General features: G+C 43.1%; 2 protein-coding genes across 6 annotated transcripts in view; one reads left to right on the forward strand and one right to left on the reverse strand.

The window, feature by feature from the left end:
• Window positions 1-1,971, reverse strand: part of WDPCP (WD repeat containing planar cell polarity effector) — a 148,506-nt gene extending 146,535 nt beyond the window's left edge. For 3 of the 5 annotated variants that reach the window (XM_074536987.1, XM_074536979.1, XM_074536981.1), the window contains exon 1: window positions 1,813-1,971. The gene's annotated coding sequence lies outside the window, so the exon portion shown is untranslated. Of the gene's footprint in view, window positions 1-692; window positions 1,118-1,812 lie in introns of those variants that run through there. The other 2 variants (XM_074536980.1, XM_074536982.1) reach the window with 1 other exon arrangement.
• Window positions 1,972-2,224: 253 nt separating this feature from the next.
• MDH1 (malate dehydrogenase 1) lies at window positions 2,225-14,222 on the forward strand. Its single transcript, XM_074536988.1, has 9 exons — window positions 2,225-2,371; window positions 7,792-7,890; window positions 8,724-8,820; window positions 9,772-9,947; window positions 11,265-11,387; window positions 11,505-11,681; window positions 12,809-12,922; window positions 13,131-13,220; window positions 13,588-14,222. The coding sequence occupies exons 1-9, from the start codon at window positions 2,369-2,371 to the stop codon at window positions 13,711-13,713; spliced, it is 1,005 nt and encodes a 334-aa protein (XP_074393089.1). The 5' UTR covers window positions 2,225-2,368; the 3' UTR covers window positions 13,714-14,222.
• Window positions 14,223-16,185: the final 1,963 nt, after the last annotated feature.

Genomic DNA, 16,185 nt, shown 5'->3' on the forward strand with positions numbered 1-16,185 from the left:
TATTTGAGAGTTAGCCCAGAGCCCAATTCACTTGCACACTAAATTTCCCTTACTTCATTTGCACGTAATGTTTCTATTTATGCAGCTTTTTGGCTTTCAGTGCTACACGAAAGACTCATACTAATGAAACACTGGGGAGCATTAAAGAATATTTTTTTAAATTAAATTTTGCTTGGAAAACATCAAAGCTTAACAAGTAGACACAAAAATTAAGGAGGAAATACTAGAACTCTTAAGTTTTGCTAACTTTAAAAATTACACCACATTCATAAAAGGCAACATTTTACAGTATTTTTAGTTAAATCAGACAACAACTGAGTCCAACTTGGAGTAATCATACTGAGATTGAAGATAAACTGATAAAAGTGCTTCTGACAAACAAAAGCATTTACACGTGGCTTTGCATCAAAACAAATCACTTTCAACACAAAGTAATGATTTGTTGTTATCTCTAACAGCAAATAATTCCAGGAGCACAAGCTTGGGCAAAAAAGGAGCAAGAATAAGAAGAGTCTTACCTACAGAAAAAAAGTTTGAAAGTTTCAGGTTAAGCTCTTAACTGAAATCCATTAAATCAATACAATCTGCCATGCTGACACAAACAAATCAGTTTACAGCCTGCTAACATTGATTTAGCTGAAAATTGATAAGAAATCAATTAAACTGAACCAATTATGGCCAGTGGAAATTACCTTATGTGGGTCCACAGCAGGTTTTGTGTATATTTAAATCCTAAACAATCTTAAATAGTGTTAATTAAGTCTGTACAACGTCCGGGTGCAGAAAAGGTTAAGAGTCACCAGGGTAAAGCATCTTAAGACACTCTGGGAAACTCTGACTGTGTTAAACAAGCTCCCTCCTCCTGACCAAGCTTCCTACGCTTCCCAGCAAGCCAGCCCTCAGCTCTGCTTGCAGCTATTCGGCTTTCAAACTTATCCACAGAAGGGAGCTTGGGTACGGTACAGGTTTAATTCATAATAAAAACACACAGTTATTGACTGATATGAATCCGTGCAGCTGGAGAACCTCAGCAAAGCCGGCGGGACCGCACCCCCGGCACCCCAGGAGCTGCCAGGGCCACAAGGCTCCCTCAGCCACGGCCCCTTCCGAGCTGTGACAGGCAGCAAGACCCGCCGGAACGGAAGCACTTTGCAGCACAACTTCCATTTTACACCCCCTGCCCCAAAGGAGCAGCTTCCCCTTTCTGTCGCAGGACCGAAGAAATTGCCTCAGCATCCGTGCTTACCGAAAGGACTAGAGTAAGGCTTCAAACTAATCCTGCAGAAACACACCGGGACAAGTGAGACCTTCACAGAACACTTAACTAACAGGGAATCCTGTCATGGTCTGCGGGAAAAACCAGCTGCGCTATCCAAGACCTTCTTTTACACCCTAACAACAGTTTACGAAGCTCTGTTCTGCTGATGTATTTCTGCGGGTACCAGCCTACCTTACAGCCAGACCAAAGGAATTTACTTCACTCAACAATTCGAAACACAAGTCAACGAGCAGCTTTATTTTTGTACAAGTGATCGCTAGTTTAGCCACGCAGTTCTACCAGCGGAATAGCACAGGTAAGCACTCAGCTTTCCCTGAAAATAAAAAGGAAAGGACCCAGTAACAGAATGGCAAAATTTCATGAAGCGTGGAGCACCGGGAACGCGCCGGCAGCTCCCCAGAGGAGGCCGGGCGGGAAAGAAACGCGCGGGAAACGCGAGGGGAACGCTCAGCCCGCCCCGGGCTCGCGGCTCTGGGATGCCCCGGGAGTGTCCCGCCGGGCAGCGCAGGGCCGGGCCACGCACTCGCACCCACCGAGCGCTCCGAGTTCGCGGGGCGGCCGCGGGAGCAGCAGCGCCGCCGGCACCGGGGCCTGTCCCGCGCGTCACCGCAGCAACCGCGGGCGCCGCCTCCCGCGCGGGCGCCGCCTCCCGCACATGCGCCGCCACAGCCGCCCCCCCGCATCCTCGCCGCCGAGCGCGCATGCGCGGCCAGAGATGCCCGCGCTTGCCGCAGTCCCCACCCCTCCCAACCGCGCGCACGCGCCGTGAAGGCCGCCGCGCGTCGCCCCCTAACGGCCCCAGCCCTGCGGCGCCGCGCAGCGCTTCAATGAATGGGGCGAGGTGGGGAGAGGCAACCGCCAATAGCGTGCGGGGGCGCGGTGGGCCACCCCCGAGATACGATGGGAGTTGTAGTTCTGTCCCGCAGCCGAGCGGTGCTGGCTGGCGGCCATCACGACTACAGCCCCCAATCGGCTGCGCGCGGCCGCACGCCCCGCCCCACCACGGCACCTCGGCGCAGCGCTGCCACGGCCGCAGTCGCGCCGCAGAGGTGACCCCGAGCAGCAAGCCCATCCGCCGCTCCCGCAGACATGGTCGGTACCGGGCCCGCGGCGGTACCGCGCCCCTCGGGTTCCTTCGGCTCGGGGCAGGGAATTCTGGCAGGGGGAGGTCACCCCGAAATGGCGTCGCCCTCCCCGCCTGGCCGCGCTGCTCGCGGGAGGGCCCGGGGACGAGGGGAAGGGGTGACCTGGAGGTGGTCGCGGCACCCAGAGCAGCCGGACATGGCGGCGCCGCAGGGCTCGCTGCAGCCCCCGCCGAGCCGTGCCGGGGTGACCTTCCAGGCGGGGACATGGGGTCGGTGCCGGCCTGGCGGTCCCCAGGCCCGTGCGGGGAGGGCGGGATGTGTCCGGGCAGCGAGCCCCCCCGGCCCGGGCTGGCACTCCGGGGCCGATCGCGCCTTGTCCCGGCGCCGCGGCCGCCGGCATTGCCTGCGGGACATGGGGGCTGTCAGCGTCTTGTTCGCGAGGCGTGAAAGGTTTTGGTGCGGCTCTGTGTTAGCTCAAGGGAAAGTGCTTGTGAAATGTCTATATTGGTTCATCCCTGCTTGCTGTCGGAAATCCAGCTGTTTGTTCAGACTCGCTAGATTGTCAAGGAGTCCTTCTGGTTCTGCTCGGAGGTTACAGAGGTGAACTGCAGTGCTTTGCTTTTCTGCAGCATGTGTACATAGATATATAAACCTGCACAGAGACCTTGCTTTCCTTTCTAGGCATGAGACACCTCTGTGTTTTTCTAGACTCAATACCCTGTTACTCAAACCTTCACTTTCAGTACTTTGCTATAGAAAGGATGCTTGCATGCTCTGAAATGTGACTTATTTCAGCTGTACCCTAAAAAATACCAAAATCTGTATACTTTATGCTTCTTTTCCACTCCTTCTATCTAAAATGAGGATTTGCAGGAGTGACAATATGACAGCAAGCTCTAGTTTGTATTTGAACTCTCAAAGCATTGAGACATGGATGAGCTGACATGGATGGTCTGGTCTCACAAAGAACTTTGATGTCCAGACCTTTCAGAATGTCACTGCTTTTAGCTTGCCTTTGCTGTTCAGATTATGCATGTGGTGTTGGGCAGAGACTTTAAATGTATTGAAATAAAATCATCTATCAGTGCAGCCACCATTAGCTCAATGAAATGGCAAAAGCTTTACAGGGCACCTGTGTCAAGGTCGTTCCTTAAGGGAGGAATGCCTTTGGAATTGCTTTGGTCTCTGAACCACAGCGCTGGTGGTGTTCTTCGAGTGCACTCAGCTGCCTTGTTGAGACTCTCTGCTACATTTCCAAATGTGTTTATTGTCCCCACATCTCTGCTTTAAAGAAGGCAGTGCAAAGGGAAAGTTCCTTAGGCAGACTCTAGACTTTGGAAGAGATAAAAATTTATTTTAATGATTGAGTAATTATTGTAAAGCAAGGTGGGATAGCTTAGTTGGCTGGAATAATGTTCGTTATTCAGGAATAATGTTAAGCTGGTGGTATTTTATAGACAAGCTTATCAGCAATAATCTTTATAGAGATCTTTCATAACCGCAATTAGCAATGCAAAGTCTATCACTTGTGTAGCCAGGATATTCCTGTCACAACATTTGATAGGTTTTGAATTATCTTTTCCTTACCTTTGTAACCTCCTGAATCAGTTTGCAGTGCAGTGCTGTTTGCAGGTATGGCACTGATGTTTTAGTTGTGCTGATATCAGCTGTAATCACAGAAATAACTGAAGCACTGAGTTCTTAAACCAAAGTGCGTGGGGTGGGTGCTAAGACCTCAACTTCCTCACTTGATATTGGAGGCTTTGCTTTCATCTGTGATAGTTTAGGAGGGAGAGATCCTACTGGATTACATGAAGGGTACCTGGGGATGCAAAGCTTGGGGCTTTTTTCTCATCCTTTTTATCATTTTGCTACTCTTTTATTCTCCTAAAGCTTTTTAACTCTACATTGGTTGATTGTGAAGTGGGGAAGGCTTTGGAGCAAAATAGTTCAGCTGGTTGTTGTTTAATTTGTCCTCTGGTTCCTTTATACCTGAGAGTGAGTAAAGGTCACCCCTGCAGTTACCACAGCATGAAAGGCCTGCAGGAGCCAAGTCACGGGTTAAAGCGTCTGGACATGAATGTCTGGAGCCTACAACTTCTGTTGGGGAGCTTCTCATTTCTCTAAAAGTAGCCTCAGACACTCAGTGGGACCAATTTTAATATGAGATGTAAGGGTTTTTTTGCTGAGAGTTATCCACGTTTTGTAAGCAGCACAACAAACCCAGAGTTTTTGGTTTGTTAATCCAGCTTCTGGATTTAGGAGAGAGCATGGAAGTTTCTTTGATGCTAAATTCTCACAATTGGTGCAGGGGTAAAAGGGTCTGGGGAATGCACTGAATCCAAGGTACTGAAGGTTTGGAAAGGAAAAACAAGTAGGAAGTACTCCTCACCTTATTTTAGCTTGTGTGTTTTCTTCCTCCAGCCCCAAATGGGGGGACAACAGGAAGGATGGTAGTAAGCAAACATAATTATTTTGAGAAGGTGGAGCTGAGTCATGACTGAAGGTTTGGGTTTTTTTAGGCTAAATGCTAAGTTTGTCTCAGTAAAAAAATAATAAATAATCCTATTTCTTACCTTTTTATCTTCTCCTCCTTCCCTCTCCTGTTGTTATGCTGAATACTCACCATAATGCTAGTGGATAGGTTGCCATTTTTTATGTTTCAATCAGACTGGCTTATAAAGTTCATAGAATGGAAAAAAAAATGTCTTTTCCTTTCCCCCTTTTGTGACACTGCTTTAGAAGAAAGCACCTTAAAATCTTTCTTTATTCACTGGAAATTCAGAAATCAATTCACAATTGATTTCAGATACCCTATAAATATAAAGAAAACATATTTTGCTGCTACCTGTGTGAGTTCTGGAATAGCTTAGCACAGGATCACTTTTTATATGATGGGGATTTTGCCAGGCCAACGTTTTGCAGCACTGTAACTTTTCAGTACTTATTTTATTAACTGGTGTGGTTAGCTACCTTAAAAGAGTGTTCATTGTTCCATTTATATAAATAAAATGTAGATTCTTCTTAAAAACATGCTGAAAAGTTGGCTTTAAATTTTGATAGACATCCTAATCCATGCTGCTCCTCATCATTTAGATGTCATGGTACATTTCCCTGCTCAAGAATAGAATACCAGAACTAGTTTTGAGATTTAAACCACCAAGAATTGATTGTCTGCTCTCCTTCCCCTCATAGTGGAGTTTCAATGAAGTTAGAGGGGTGTGACTCGTAGTAGGACGAGTTCAAAAGAGAATAATGCACTTCAGCACCGTGTAACGGGCAAGTGGGTAACGAGATATTTAAAGAATCATTCCCATAATGAAGGCCAGGTCTGAATCTGCAAGTTCAGTAGTTTACCTTCATAATTTATGCCCTGATTTTATCTAGTATGTGATAAAATGAGGTAGGTAGCCTAATTTTTTTAGTTATCTAACACTAGTGTGATGCAGCTGTGCTTGGCCGGTCAATTCTGCAGAGAGAATACACTGGAAGCCCCACATGGTTTTCCTATAAATATCAGTGACAGGAATGCTGGTTGGAAAGGATCTGTAGAGGTCATGCCTTCCTTCTTGCTCCATGTCTGGAAGTTGTCCAGTCCAGCCTGACAGCGAGACTTTTGCCACTGATAGATCATGTCATAGGTGTTTTAGTCTGGGCCTGGAAAACTGCTGGGAGTGAAGGTTACACAGACCCTCTGGGTATCCTGTTCTGCTGCAGCAGTACCACATAATCGAGAGTTTTTCTCTTAATTTGTAGCTATTGCACCCTGTTCTGCCGCTACTGAGAGCTGTTGGGGGCAGTGTTATTTTACTAACACTCTGTGAAGGTGTGGTGGTGTGCTGTTAGATCTCCCTTATCCTCTGCCTTTCCAGGCTCTGTCCTGACTGGCTTTCCTTCAGCCTCATCTTACAGACCACAGAACCATACGGAACTCAGGTTTCCAGAACTGCACTCAGTGTCCCATCTGCAATATCACCAGCACTCTTTGCTCTGCACCTTACACTTTTCATAATGTAGCCCAGAATGCAATTAAATCCCTTCTTTCACATTCAGTTATGCCTGGTCTGTATCAGGTGCTCATCTTTTAATTTTCTGAAGTGGGCTTGGCATTCCAGCAGGCTGGTCAGTCTGCTTGTTCCTGTCCGAGCACAATCTGCCCTGGCCCTATTGCCTCTAGAGAAAAAGGGAAATACAAATAACAGGTTTATGAAATACTGGGTTATTAATGTCCTTTGCCACGTGGCCCTTTTTGATAGAATCATAGAATCCTTTGGGTTTGAACAAACTTTTAAAGGTCGTTGATCCACCTCCCTGCCTTTGGCAGGGACATCTTCAACAAGACCAGGTTTTTCAGAGACCTGTGCAATTTGACCTTGAATGTTTCCAGGGGTGGGGCAACCACCACTTATCTGGACAATCTGTGCCAGTGTTTCACCACCTTTATTGTAAAGTATTTATTTCTTATCTTGGTCTGTCCTCTTTTAGTTTAAAACTATTGCCCCTTGTCATTTCATAACAGGCCCTACTAAAAGGTTTGTCCTAATCTTTTTTGTAAATCCCCTCTGAGTATTGAAAAGCCACCCTGGTACCTTCTCTTCTCCAGGCTGAAGAAGCTCTCCAGGCTCTTCTCTAACCCAAACTCTCGCAGCCTTTAATTTTCAATATTAAATAACTTCTGGATTTCTCCCAGTCCTGGTTCTGCTTAGCACAGTGTCATTTTGCTACAGGGCAAACCCTTATTCCCCTCTTATTTGCAATATAGTAACATTTTGGCAGTCTTCTCCCAGTCTTTTGGAGTTTTGGGTCAGTTTGACAAAAGGCAGTTGTATCATGGATAGTGTCTGTATTTGTTCATAATGTGGCTTTTGTCTGTGGATTAGTTAAATTTGCTGCCTAACAGTTTAGTGAGGCAGTAATTTTAAGTCCCGTAGATTCTTTGGTTTCTGGCATTCAGTAAGTCTTTGGTTGCAAATAAGCATTCAAAATGCTTAGTGGGAACAGCCCTTGAAATGGAAAGAATCTGAAAACCAGTCAAGTGTCACAGCTCGTGAAACTTCTGTAGTAAATTTCAAGTATGAATGGTTGGGTGTATGTTGTATTGTCTTATGTTAACAAGGCCATGTTGTTAAAGGGAATGCTAAATTTTTCAAATATATTGCTATTCCTGGCATTTTGCAAGTTTTCCAGGAGCAATTCTTAAGGATCTTTTTGCAATTGTGGTCTGTTTCTGTAAAACCAAGCAGAGCAATTGCTGGTGGTTCTAGCAGAACCAGAAGTGTGATCCCAGGAGCTGGGGTTGATCCACCTTTAGGCACAGGCTTTCATCCAAGTTAAATAATCATAACATTATTGCTGCAGTAACTTAATTTTAACTGTTGTGAGGCTGAGGTGTGGAGCTGTGGGTAAGGCAGTGTCATTTCCTTGCAGGGTGAACCTGTCAGAGTGCTGGTGACTGGAGCAGCTGGGCAGATTGCTTACTCCCTCCTCTACAGCATTGCCAAGGGCGATGTCTTCGGCAAAGACCAGGTAACTCTGCACTGAATCCACAGAATGACCAGGTTGGAAGAGACCTTCAAGTCCAACCCATACCCCAACACCTCAGCTTAACAATGGCACCCAGTGCCACATCCAGGCTTTTTTTAAACACATCCAGGGATGGTGACTCCACCACCTCCCTGGGCAGGCCATTCCAGAACTTTATCACTCTTTCCCTGAAAAACTTTTTCCTAATATCCAGCCTATATTTCCCCTGGCACAGTTTGACACTGTTCCCTCTGGTTCTGTTGGTTGCTGCCTGAGAAAGAGACCGACCCCACCTGACTGCAGCCACCTTTCAGGGAGCTGTAGGGAGTGATAAGGTCACCCCCGAGTGTCCTTCTCTCCAGGCTGAACACCCCCAGCTCCCTCAGTTATTCCTCACAGGGTTTGTGTTCCAAACCCCTCACCAGCCTCGTTACCTCCTCGGGACACACTCAAGTGTCTCAATGTCCTTCCCAAACTGAGGGACCAGAACGGGACACAGCACTCACGGTGTGGGCTCACCAGTGCAGAGTACAGGGGAAGGATGGCCTCCCTGCTCCTGCTGGCACAGGAATGAATGAATGTCAGAACTGCAGTGCCTGAGACTGGTTTCCTCATAGACACTCGGAATGGTTTACCAGTATGCAAGTAATTTCTTCTTTAAGTGGGGAAAATGGGAGTTCTGCTCTGTTATGCAAGCTATCATTTGTTGATTGTGCTGAAGTTCTTTTCTGCAAATGGGTTTTAAATCTTGCACGAGGTAACAGCCGAGTACAAGACAAATTAATTTTCAAGACACATTGTGCCCAGCTTGCACTAAACCTTTTCTTTCTTTCCAGCCTCTTATTCTTGTGCTGCTGGACATCACTCCTATGATGACAGTACTGGAAGGTGTGGTGATGGAGCTGCAGGACTGTGCTCTGCCGCTGCTCAGAGGTGGCCAAAACAATTTTTTCTTATACCTACAAGATGCTGCAGTACAATTCTTGCATTTATGAGTCCCTGTAGCTGGCAGGAAGTTAGGCAGAAGAAAATCTTAGATGATCCTTCCTTGGTTTTGTGGAATATAATCAATTTAACTTAGCCTGTAAGCTAGGAAGAATGACATCAAATAGGTTTTGTGGACAGAATTGGCAATGGAGATACCTGGGTTTACATCATCTAATCCTTGGCTTTAAACCTGGACAAGAAATTGTGAGATACTAGTGCATATGTGCATTGTATTCTGGCCCAGCCATGAAATATATACAATATATCATTGCTATATTATATATATAATATTTATTGCTAAATTTAAAAAAAATTTAGTCTTAAAAATATCTTCTTTATATCTTTATATCTTATATATAAAGATATAAAATGAAAAAGCACTCCTCAAGCCTTGTAAACAAGCTGAGTTCTGGTAGTTTAAACATGCAAAAGAAAGGGAGCAAGTAGGAGTTAGTGTAATTACTAATTTAACATTAGTAATTGCATGTAGGTACTAGCTCTTGTACAAATCAAACCTTCTCGCTTTGAATTAGAAAGGGGCAGCAAAACTTCACTTGTGTTGGTCTTAGCCACTGAAATTCTATTGTAAAAGTAAAGAAAAGCATATGTACTTATATACACATTTTTAGAGGCAAATGAAATGTATCTTTTTACATCGATTTCTCCTGTGTTTTCCACTTCAGATAAATATTTGTATGTAAAACCTGTTTACTGGGATGTATTTAATCTGTGGAGGTAGGGCCAAATGACTGTTACTTGTATTTTTGGAAGGGGAAGGTGGTGGTATTGTCAGATTAGATTATATACTATTTATGCACAAAAGAATATTCCTGTTAGCACTATGCCATGAGTATTTATCTTGCTGAATTCTTTTCCCCCTTTCCTTTATTTTTTTAGAGGTCATTCCAACAGACAAGGAGGAAGTTGCATTCAAAGACCTTGACGTAGCAATTCTGGTTGGCTCCATGCCAAGGAGAGAGGGCATGGAGAGGAAGGATTTACTCAAAGCAAATGTAAAAATTTTCAAGTCTCAGGGTGCAGCCTTGGACAAGTATGCCAAAAAGACTGTCAAGGTGAATATAGGAATTGAATTTAAAACATTAATTCTCTGCTATGTAGAGACCTGGATACACTGTAGAAGAATATTGTAAAAGCAGGAGCCTGTTTAGTGTGGGCATTCCTTTCCTTATGCCCTGGAAAATAGACCACAGTCAAGGGTAGATAAGAAACAGAATGTTAAACAGGTGGATGATTTAGTCATTAATTTGTTTGGTGAAAAAGGGGAGTCCTACCTTCTATTGATGTATTCTGCACATACTCTGTTTACCACCAATTTGAAAAGCAGCCCCATAAAACCATGTTTAAAAAAAATAAACAGTCTTTTGCTTGTTATCACTCTTCTGTAGGAGAACTGAATTAACTAAATGCAGCTGCCTACTTCATATCCATCTGTGTCCTTTAACATAATGACCCTTAACTTCAATATCAATATGGAATTACAGTTGCACAAAAATCGGCTTTATTTATGTTGTTTGCATCTTACTTGGAGCATTAGAAGATTTTAATTGTTCTCTCTCAGATTCCTTCAGCACAGTTAATGGGATCATGTGGCTGCTCTCCCACTGCTCTTAATCTCAGGCCCAGACTCCGGCTGTGCTTTGTAACTGACTTTTAATGTCTGCTGATGAACTTCCTATGGTTTACTTCTTTATCCAGCTGGAATAAAAACTATCAATATAACTATTGTGGAGTAGTGGAAAATTGACTGAACTCACTTTCAAAAGGGGAAATACAAAGGGAGGTTTGCAGATCAGCTTGTGTGATTTAGAGTGTATGGAGTCTGACATAAGTCATTTGAGGCACAAATGAAGGATGAATAAAAATCAGTTTTGCATAGTAATAAATTGATTTAAGTTGAGGCAATGTTTTACTTCTAACTGCCTATGAACATTGAGATAAGTAAATGTTCTGGCTTTCTTAATTATAAAGCAATTATATAAAGCAGTGGCAGCCAGTCCAGAAAGCATTTAAAAGTGGTTGGTTTAAAGTGTGCTTGTGTCTATCTCCCTTTATCTGGTAGCATGAGGTTTGAAGCCAGGCTGTAGGTCAGTGTAGAGATCTCCCTAGAAGTCTTGTTCCCTTTCACATTGGATGTCAAGTTAAAGAGAATACCTATTCTCTTTAACTTATCTGGAAAATATTTTTATGTGCAGTTATAGAAGTTTGGGTGACTACAAATGGCACACTTAAAAGACAGTCTTGTTGGAGACAACCAAGAGATTAGAAAATTTAACTTTTAGATAGCTTCTTTGAAGGCCAAGCAGTGTGTTTCACTGAAGGGAGGTGTTTTGCAGAAATACCTACTTCATATTTCCTTTTTTCATTTTTAGGTTGTGGTTGTTGGGAATCCAGCCAATACCAACTGTCTGATTGCATCAAAGTCAGCCCCATCCATACCAAAGGAAAACTTCAGCTGCTTAACTCGTTTGGATCACAACAGAGCTAAATCTCAGGTAAAAAATGGCTGATTGTTGTGTTATCTTATGCTAAATACAAAGCAATGCTTTCAAAGAAGTCTGTGAGTTGAGAAGCTGAAGTCAATGCAATGGACATGTTTAATTTCCAATTAGATTGCTCTGAAACTTGGTGTGACTGCTAATGATGTGAAGAATGTCATCATCTGGGGCAACCATTCCTCCACTCAATATCCTGATGTTAACCATGCGAAGGTAAATGTGAAAGGAAAGGAAGTTGGAGTCTATGAAGCTATAAAAGATGACAGCTGGCTGAAGGGAGACTTTATTGCGGTAAGATACCATTTTTAATTTTTTTTAATGGTTCATTTTATGCTTTCTCCTTACCTCATCTGAAATTGTAAACAATGTAACTGATGTAGTGAAGCAGCTCTTCTCTCACTAGAATAAGCCATCTTCAGATATCTTGTTGCCATCAGTTATTTGCCTTGGAAGATTCAAGGCAGGAAAGTCTACCTAACTTCTGTTGGAAAAATCCAGCTGGAATGCTAAAATGATTCAGCAAAGAGTTTTGCTCACAGCTCATGTGAAACTTGTGTGACACAGGAACACCATTGCCATTTCACTATGGTGACTTTTTGGGGCGTTTTTGTAGATGAAGTGGGATTGATCCATTTGCTGCTCCCCACCCACCAGAAAAGGCCAGCAAATCTTTCCCTGCTCGTGCATGGGCACAGACACACACACACACACACACACACACACACACACAAAGTGTGTGGCATCATCAGAACCGTTTCTGAAAAGGAATCTGAAAAATCTAGAAAATGCCGGCAAAGTAGAGTAGTAATAAATAATAATGTAAGTTAGTAAAACAAAGTAATGGTATTAATTGATCAAGAGCACAGGCTATCTAAGTGGAATGTGAAGGGAAGTGGGTTACTAAAGCCCTAGATGATTAAAGCTTTAGCAAAACTATTAAATTTTAAAACTATTAACTTGAGTATGGTGAGGTAGGTTCAGCTATCTTCAGGAATTAAATAACTTGTATGCATTAAGTATTGTAGGATTGAGACCAGCAAGTGTTTCACATTGGTATTCAGCAGAAGACCTCAATTGACAGTGTGTTGCTTGAGACATCTGCCACTGCTGACATGCACAAAGTCTCCTGGTGGGAAAAGCTTGAGGCATCTGCTTGGTATGAGAGTAGTCAGCTAGCTGTAAAGTTAAGGAATGAGCCTCTGAAGCATTGTTACATTTGTGTTGGCACAACTCTTCTAGATAGTATTCCTGGATTGTATGCCATGTTTGTTGAGTGAAAGAACTGTATCTTCACTGATAAAATTAAATAATTACATACAACAGTCTTTCTTGATGACACTTACTAACAGCATGTAGACCAAGCCGTGGTTTTTCTGCATTACAATTTAGTTATGGTTGGGTTTTTTTCTTAATTGCAGACTGTTCAGCAACGTGGAGCAGCTGTTATTAAGGCCAGGAAGCTGTCCAGTGCCATGTCAGCTGCCAAAGCTATCTGTGATCATGTGAGGGACATCTGGTTTGGCACTCCAGCGGTAAGATGTTGCTATTAAAGTGCATGTTTGCCTCGTGCTTTCATTCTGTGCCCCTCGCTGACCTCAAGTGTATGTGTGTTCAGAGGAAAGAATCTGTCTTTTTCTGGAGTAAATTGTGTCGTAGGAGACAAAGAATATCATAAATCATGGAAATTTTGCCTGCTTCTAGCAGTGAAAAATGTATTTATCTCTGCCTTTCTGGTTTCAGGGGGAGTTTGTTTCGATGGGAGTCATTTCTGATGGCAATTCTTATGGTGTTCCTGAAGACCTGCTGTATTCATTCCCTGTTGTGATCAAGGTAACTAGGCTGTATTTAAATCCATATATCTTCTGCACGACTTAATAAACTGTCATGTGAGCCTGTTAACAGCAGTGTGGGACTGCAGTTGCTGAGATGTGAGGGTTTAGCAGTCTCCCTTTCACAGAGAGGACTCCTATTAACCAAGTTAACTTGATTGTCAGTAAAGTGCTGGTGGTTGGGCAAGTACAATCTGACATGACTAGCTGGTGCTGGTTGCATTGTTTATCTGAAATAAAATTAACTTCTGCCTGATGTGGTTCTTAGGGCCATAAGCTGTGTTTTTATGCCGTAAAGTTTCTTTCATGCAGACTGAATGAAGCCTTTTCTTACATGGAGAGCTTTTTGTTTGTTTGTTTTCAATCAGGACAAGACCTGGAAGTTTGTTGAGGGTCTTCCTATTAATGATTTTTCTCGTGAGAAGATGGAAATTACTGCTAAGGAGTTAGCTGAAGAGAAGGAGACTGCTGTGGAATTCCTCTCCAGTGCATGACTAGGTCAGGAGGAAATGCAAAATCATTTAAGAGTGGAAGAATCGAAAAGCCGTCTGTAGGTCTGCTACCAAGCACCAATACTGTATCCAAGTCAACTGTCTGTGGCCATTGTGCATTTTAAAGTTCATATGCTTACTGGTACTGTTGTGCCTCTTGAGTTATTAGCAAAATATTATTAAAGAAGTAAAACTAGTTTGTTGACCAAAGTTTTTGTCCATTCAATACTAGTTGCTTTCTGTGTATGGTACAGGATAATTGTTTGCCTCGGCCTTGGCTACTAACGCACAATCTGAGTTTTGATTAGAATTTGGCACTACTGGAACACGTCTGTGATCACTTCAGCAACCTCTGTCTCAACTGAAAATGAAATTAGAATGCCAGTAATTCTCTTTACACTGATAGTTCAGTGACCCAGGTCTGTCACTGCACAGACTTCAAGTAAATATATTTCACTCTGGTTATGCTTACAATATTTGTCAATAAAAATATTAAAAGTTGTTCAATCAGATACTGACTAAGAGTAGTCTGTTGCACTTTATTTGCATGTTTTAGTTATGTAACTAACACAATTTGATAGTACAAGATTAAAAAAAACCTTAACAGCCTATTTTAGGAAACTGAGGGAAACTAGTTTAAGCTTTAAGCATTACTAGCTTTTGCAATGACTAACATTTCCCTTTGCCTGAGTTGGTGTCTCTCCTGTTCTAATAGAAGTTTCTGCCTTGTACTAAAGTAAATCTTGGTCTGTCATACCTGGAGTCATCTCATTTTTGTTTTTTGGTCTGTTTTCATTTAATGAGGGTTTGAAAAACAAAACTTTTTTTGACAAGAAAGGGAAAGGTTAACCTGAATTATAAGCAAATTGAATGGTTTTCTTTGGGGTTTTACCAGCCAGAATATAAAATAAAACAGCAAACATCAGTGAGTTTATCCAGAAAAATAAGTCTGCTCTCAGAATATTGCTGTACCTATTAAGTACAGTGACAACGATGCATCAGAGACTGATTATATGTAGAGGTGAAAGGGGAGAGAAACATTTCAGAAAATGGGAATGTGCTGCAGCACAGGGCACAGTGAGTGAACACCGTGAATGCTTATGAAGCAGCTGTTGCAAGCATTTTTGCATTTCTGCAGTCTTAAAATAGACAGGAAGTGTACACTGTTGTATTTTTTTTCACTGTTCTCATTCCTCTGAGCCCCTTAGAGTTTCGTTTTCAGGAGAAAGTTTCATACACCTGTCTTGTCATGACAGTTTGGGCGCTTCTGCAGAAATTAGGGAGGGAAGAAAAGCTGCCAGTGTGTTGACTGCCTTCTGGCAGTTCCATGCAAAGTGAGTAAAATCTCATTTCAGCATGAGCTCAGGGATCAAAGGGATTCATTGCAATACTTACCATGCTACAATTTATTTTGAATTAAGGTGTTTTTGCAGTGAGTGCTACAGGAGATGGCTCCAGTGCACAACGTTACTTGGTATGAAAAGGCTAAGTAAAGGAAAAAGTGCACATCTATGCCTGATAAATATAAATAAAGGATGATAAATGCTGCTAGTGTGCTTTGTGCCATACCTACTGTAGCATCACCACATAGGGAATTAGCTTTAGGAAAGAAAATCTGGAAGATCTGTCTCTTCAGGGCTTTTTGATGTCTGTTTTACAGTAGCCTTCTGCCGAAGACAACTAATTTTTTGTAAAGTAATCCTTCTGACAATGTATCAGAACACTTCCACAGAAGCTCTGCACTTGATAGAGTATCTCTCTCCCCTTATACACTAAAGTTAACAGTTGCACTGACCTCCTCACGCTGAGTTTTAAGCACTGTTTGTGTTCCCTCTGCACTTCCATGAGCCGTTGAACTGGAAATCTCTCACCTGCTCATTGTCCAAATGCTTTGCTATCCTCCTACTTACAAACTACCACGTGGTGGATATTCTTTTTATTGGAAGTTACTCCCCGGTTACTGATGAGGTATTTCCAGGATATAAAGACTTTCCTGTGCAGGAAAGGATTTCACATCCATTCATTACTTGCTGATTACTTTTCCGAGAGAAGAGAAGCCAGGACTTCAAGCAGCAACTCCTGAGTGAGTACATACAAGCATTCTTTGAGAAACAAATCCTAGGGGAAATTAGGGCTGGAATTGTCAGATCCACTTCTGGAAGGTTTCTAGATGGAGCAGCTGAGAACATTAGAGCTCCTCACTGAGTCTGTGTGTCAGCAGAAAGGCTCCCAGGGAAGGCTGGCATGCCTTGTGGAACACCAAATCCCTGCATCCCAAATCCTGCCTTCATGCTCCTGAAACTGCCCAAGGCAGGCTGCTGATCTGATCTCTTTGAGCTTTCTTGACAGCCTTCCATTCCCAGCAAGAATTCTTTTGAGAGGGAGAAGAAGTAAAACTTTTCCCCAAATGAACAAAAAACTGATTCCAAGTTTGTCTTGCATCATCATTCTTCTCCCAGTACAGCTGTTCCTTAC

The sequence above is a fragment of the Zonotrichia albicollis genome, chromosome 3 (assembly GCF_047830755.1).
Source record: "Zonotrichia albicollis isolate bZonAlb1 chromosome 3, bZonAlb1.hap1, whole genome shotgun sequence".
NCBI classification, from domain to species: Eukaryota; Metazoa; Chordata; class Aves; order Passeriformes; family Passerellidae; genus Zonotrichia; species Zonotrichia albicollis.

Bases quoted from the DNA above. Each gene is read 5' to 3' on its own strand.
- MDH1 (XM_074536988.1), top strand. The intron at 8,821-9,771 runs GTGGCCAAAACA...TTATTTTTTTAG, and splicing joins TGCTCTGCCGCTGCTCAGAG to AGGTCATTCCAACAGACAAG. The intron at 13,221-13,587 runs GTAACTAGGCTG...GTTTTCAATCAG, and splicing joins CATTCCCTGTTGTGATCAAG to GACAAGACCTGGAAGTTTGT.